The sequence below is a fragment of the Clytia hemisphaerica genome, unplaced genomic scaffold, assembly GCF_902728285.1.
Source record: "Clytia hemisphaerica strain Z4C2 unplaced genomic scaffold, Clytia hemisphaerica genome assembly, whole genome shotgun sequence".
NCBI lineage: Eukaryota > Metazoa > Cnidaria > Hydrozoa > Leptothecata > Clytiidae > Clytia > Clytia hemisphaerica.
The window spans coordinates 359,241-364,768 of NW_027103648.1; the positions used below are offsets into that span (position 1 = coordinate 359,241).

General features: G+C 35.7%; 1 protein-coding gene across 1 annotated transcript; it reads right to left on the bottom strand.

Moving 5' to 3' along the window:
* Nucleotides 1-299: 299 nt before the first annotated feature.
* On the bottom strand, nucleotides 300-4,160 carry LOC136803005 (soma ferritin-like). Its single transcript, XM_067059753.1, has 5 exons — nucleotides 4,026-4,160; nucleotides 3,455-3,571; nucleotides 2,925-3,074; nucleotides 1,308-1,436; nucleotides 300-487 (listed from the first exon to the last, which is right to left on the bottom strand). Exons 1-5 carry the CDS (start codon nucleotides 4,128-4,130, stop codon nucleotides 311-313), a joined length of 678 nt encoding a protein of 225 aa, XP_066915854.1. The 5' UTR covers nucleotides 4,131-4,160; the 3' UTR covers nucleotides 300-310.
* Between the last annotated feature and the right edge of the window lie 1,368 nt (nucleotides 4,161-5,528).

The window sequence follows — 5,528 nt, forward strand, 5'->3', positions numbered from 1 at the left end:
ATAGGAAAATTTCAACTTTTTACCCCCTGAAAGATCGAAATTTGGTCCAAATAGCTCAAATTTGTCCGCTAAAGGTCGTGAAATTCCCAAAACTTTCCTTTGTTTTCTCCTTTTTAGTCCCGGTAAGGGTCCAAAGTTCGAAAGTCGGGCGGTACCTCCCCCCCGTCAGCTCGCAACCCTAGTACCCCCCCCCCCCCCCCCAGAGACGCGTGCTATAAAATTCTTATAATCCGTCGCCACTCACTGTATTAAATATATTCAAGAAAGAAACTTGGTATATTGAATTATTCAAATTGAAATAATGTAAAAGCTATTTTTCTTTTCTCTTTAACAACTCAATATTATAATGAAATTCAGCAAGACCATAATTCGTCAGTGATTTGTTTCCTGAGGAAGCTAGCTTTTGAATGTTGTGGATATGACTTTGTATTTGGCTCATGGATGAATATTGTTCAGGTATCATCTCGCCTTCCAAGAAATTCACCAACTGAAAAACAAATCAATGAAGACGTGAACATGTGTTTAATAATTTAATTCACTTTACTACTAACATCCCTGTCTCACAAACCCGGTTGAACTTTTTCCCAGCAGTAATAAAAATCCCGATAGGAATAGCAATTATTTTGTTCCGAGGCTTAAAACTCCAGCAGGGATGGTTTTAAAGTGCAATTTATTCCATTGAAATTCAAATGGGGATTAAAACAAACTCAATTTCCCAGTGGGCTGAAATTGTAATTGATTTTCCTACCTTGAACGAAATTTTCGCTAAATTTTCCAGTGTGGTGGGGTGTGTCCGTCGAGTTTGTGACACAGGGGTTTACTACTTCAAACCTTAAACACATCTTGTTTTTTTTAAGAAACACACTTTTAAGAAACATGAGGCTCGGAATGCCTAAAAACTAAGAAACATCTAAGAGACATGCTGAGAATGAGAATGAGAAAATAACATTTTCTAATTCGTTTTTTAAGTACCTTCCATTCAAAACATAGACATATGAGCATTTAGACATTATAACTTTTCATATGTCTATGATCAAAACAAATGTTGTTTTTTTCTTTGGAATGAAAAATAGGCTGATTATGTCAAAAAGTTTAGAAACATTTAGGCTTAAAAGGCCGAATTCTTAAGAAAAATTGAGGCTGCTTGGTAAAAGTAGTTTCTTAAAAAAAAACGTGCATTTTCCTTAATATCCAGCTTTCCGGCTTTCCACGTTGAGCCTGGTACTGGAAAACTGATACCTAGGCCTTTTCAAATCGAAACATGTTTTGCTTGCAAGTGTCCTTAAAATTCTAACAGGGGGGCTTACATCAACATCATTGTACTTGTCATTAGCCAACCGATGCAAACAAAGTAGTTTGGTGGTGATGTCTTTCTCCAGTTTCAAAGCATCCTTCATCACATCCACACTGTTTGTCCAAATGTTTGATTGTATCGGCTTTTGAAAATAAAGCAAAAGCGGTTTAGATACTACAGTGGAGTCCCTTTAACTCGAACCTCTATAACTCCAATGTCCCTTAACAATGCTTCATAAACCTTACTCGAATATATATAGAATTTTCAAGATTTCAACTCTCTCAAGATTCACTCGTTCGCCAGCTCTTGCGGTGAGCGGTCACGGTGTACGGGGCTTCGAACCGGGTTATAGTCCGACTTTTTTGAATTCTCATTCTTTTCCCACTCTTTCCATCTTCTTCTTTGAACTGTAAAATGTGTGTGAGAGCCACAGGGTTGGATAGTGGCGATCCAATCCCAGTTCCTTCCCATCTAGTATGCTTTCTACAACGTTGTGGCAGAAACGTGTCAAAGGTGTGGCAACTTTGTCTAGTAGAAAGTACACTTCTTTTTTCATTGTTATTTTAGTTTCTTCGGCTGGTTCCGTGGAGTTTAAGTTTTAGTTTATTTTATATTTGCGCGCGTTTCATACTTTCACTAAACACATCTTTTTACATCTTTTTATCTGTGGTGGTGTCTAGCTAACACTGCTTGGCCTACCTACACAACCCTATTTCCATCATATAGGAGGATATTTTCACAAATGGCCGAAATCCTGTGTAGGTCGAAAACTGAGGAACAGATAACGTGTTTTTTTTTTTTGAAATATTTTTTGACTCATATTGAGTTACTTCTTTCCATCTTAACTCATATTGAGTTACTTTCTTCCTTAAAGTCATTTTAGATCACTAGTTTTACATTGACGGATTTCTATGTCATCATATTTTCCTTTTCTACTCCAACCTGATTGATTTTCTGTGAATGTTCATTCTAGATTTTTGTTGTATTTGTATTGTCTTTTTGTTTTGTGGGTTTTTGTCTTTATTGTTTCCATTTTGAGTAGTTGAAGGTTTTATACTTCTAGACTATATATATATATTGGAGACTCACTGTACTCCATTGATGATTATTTGTTACCATAGCTATTGAGGAAATTTTTATTAAGCAAATATGGCACCAAATCGCAACAATAAAATTCTTTGATTAGGGATACAAAGTCTTACAATGGTGGATCTAAAGGAAGTGGACTCAACAAAATATAAGTTGGAGAAGTTGTTGCGCTTCTACCAAATAAATCTTGAATACCACTGACTTATATACACCCCTTCTCGTCCCTTTAGGTGTCGAAATCCCAGTTGGGTGGGGCTTTCTAAAATTTGAATTAACGCAGAAAATTTAAATTTCATTAGAGTTTGTGATTCTAGAAAGAAGAAGTTTATAATCGTGTAAACGTTTTGACGTTAGTTAACTGGGGTAAAAAAACTTTGAGTGTATTGATTATACGCTAATTTTGATGAGGTCAATACCAGCAACAAGACTCTAGTGGGCGTTACTTATGCAACGGGTTGGGTTGGAGCCATGATTTTCACTGGGTTAGCCAGCACTGGGCAAGATCAAACTCCAACAACTAAACGGGGGTAAATAAACAAACCTTTTGGATGGGTAACAATTTATTACGTCCTCCTCTTTTCGCTTGGTATTTCATCAACATTTCAGCATGTTTCAGTTCTTCCATGGCCGATGAATGAAAATAATTGTAAAAGCCTTCCAAATTGTTTTCCACAGTTCCAAAATAAGATGCCTTTAAAAATTTAAGAAAGTTAGAATGTAATTTCTTAAGGAATCGGCGGGAATTGGTTCTGATCCAAAAAACCTTGACGGGGGATATATTCCTATGATTCTATGATATTGAATTCCGCAAAATATAAAGGTTGTTAGAAAACTGCGCAGAAAGTGGTTCTATGAAAGCGTCATTTCGCAAATCAATTCTGGAAACCCTGACTTATACAAGAACAAGAGTATAAAAGCAGATGTCTTTACGATAAAAACCACCTCAAAAAGTCTCTTGAAAGGTCGCAAAAAGGTCAAAATTGAGTCTCTTGGACCCGTCACCTTGCAAACCTTTAACCCCAGTGGGGGGGAGGGGTCAAAAATCATACGAAGGTATAAATCAACATCTACCATATTTAGGTAACTGTAGAAAGCATTCATCTCATAGTTGATTTGATGATTGACCAGTTCTTCCAGTCGTTCATTGTAAGTGTAAAATGGTGTATGTTTTCTTGGTGAGACTGGGTTCTAAGGAAAAGATTTCGTCAGAAATTCAAGCGAGGGTCATTTTCAATACGCATTAGCTTATAAGACAATACTCATAAGAACTGATTTAAGGTCAAGTTCAGTTATAGAATCAAGGACAAAAAATAATGAGAAAAGTGTTATAAACTCTCTTATATAAGGTTATCTCCCAACTTTTTTCAAACATCTCAACCCCCTCCATTATATTGAGTCAATAATTTGTCACCATTGATTGGAAGAGAGTTAACTTCACAATTAAACTCTTCTCAAAATATTCTCAAGTAGCACTACAACTTTCAGCAATGTTTTTTTTCTGAGACTAGCCGTAATTTTATGGTAAACCAGGCCATGATCAACAATGCTACAATCTAAGTTATGCACCCGATCAAAGATATCTTTGTTTGTCTCCTTTTAAAAAGGAGCGAATAGGTGGTTCCATAATAATTAGTTTACATACTATTTCCTCTTCAAGCCAAGCACAAGAAGCAACCGTCTTCGTTGATTCGTTTCCATTTGCCACGGTCATAAAGAATAGGAGTAATGCAACAAATCGTAATTTCATACTTTCGAACGTTGTGACTTTAACCTTCTAAGAAACACGAAAAAGTATTTGCTATACGTTGATATAGTTGTCCCCTTGTTAGAATGCTAAGGATTCAACGTGTCACCTAACTTTTACCATACCACCGTTTGAAAAAAATCTCAAAGAAGGAGGGTCTATGCCAGAATTCTTTTTCCAAATTTGGTAAGTAGCTTGCACTCCTACACTGATGATTGATTGGAAAATCTCCTCAATTATGTGACGTTCTTCAGCTTTATAACGATTTGCAAGGTCAGGTTTTCGGTTTCTCCAAAAGAAGTGTTATTTCATTACCCACTTAATATAAAGATGAAATATCGATTCAAACCCGTACAACTATCTTTTTGAAGGTGATATCATGTCATCGAGAAGGTTGATAATATGACGTTTGTCCGTATCAGAAATTAAGCAATCAATATACTTACTGCTTTCTTAAAGCCATATGAAATCTTTATATATCCATGTCCCCCGCAAAGATCCGACCATAAAATGCTGAGTCATCATAACAAATAAAAAATCGAGATTTAAATTTTATCGGGCCTATTATCAAGAATTCACATAATTAATTAGTATAATTCTCTAAACGAATATTTTTAAACAAAAGATTTTAACAAAGAAACTTTTCACAAATGAAACGAGAGGGGAAGAATTTCTCCTCCTTATTGATTTAAACTTTCTTTTAAATGCTACAATATAAAAGACTATTAAATAAAAACAGGAAGGGTGAGGGTGATATCTTCGGTTGTTTTGGAAGAAAAAAGTAATGTTTAAAAGAATAGTCGTGTGCGTGTGTGTGAGAGAATGCTTTCAAAATAGACGATGATTTATCGTTTAGTCAGGTCAGTATGCTGACTCAGCAGACCATGGTTGGATCTTTACGGGGGACCTCGAATACCCCTAAAAAAGCCGTATACATTCTTTAAGGGAAAGAATTTAAAAGAACATAAAGGATAATTTCATGAAAAGCCTTTAAAATAATTTAGATTACAACACGAGGCACGACACACCGGGTACGGCAGGTACGGCAACCAGCGTACCAGATTTTCACTAAAAATGCCAAAATTTTCCTCTTCTTCGGTAAAGTTGCTTAAATTTCCTCATTCGCCGCACGAGAATTTAAAAGTTTCCGTCGTACCTGCGAGAAGTTACTAAGTAATTGAATGCTGGTTTCAGGTAAAGAAGCTAAGAATATTAGAAACTTCTTGAGAACATTTAATTTCCACTTAGAAAATTTAAGAACAGTCGACTGGGAGAATGGGAAAAATGGTACTATTTATGCAAACGTTAGCTGCAGTGTCTTAAGCGACTAATTTAATAGTCTATTTACAGATTTATCATATAAAATATATAACCTGGGGCCAAGGAGAAAAACGAAATAAA

Bases quoted from the DNA above. Each gene is read 5' to 3' on its own strand.
- LOC136803005 (XM_067059753.1), bottom strand. From the start codon at position 4,130: ATGAAATTACGATTTGTTGCATTACTCCTATTCTTTATGACCGTGGCA. The intron at 3,572-4,025 runs GTATGTAAACTA...TCTTTTCCTTAG, and splicing joins CTTGGCTTGAAGAGGAAATA to AACCCAGTCTCACCAAGAAA. The intron at 1,437-2,924 runs GTTTGTTTATTT...TATTTTCAAAAG, and splicing joins AATTGTTACCCATCCAAAAG to CCGATACAATCAAACATTTG.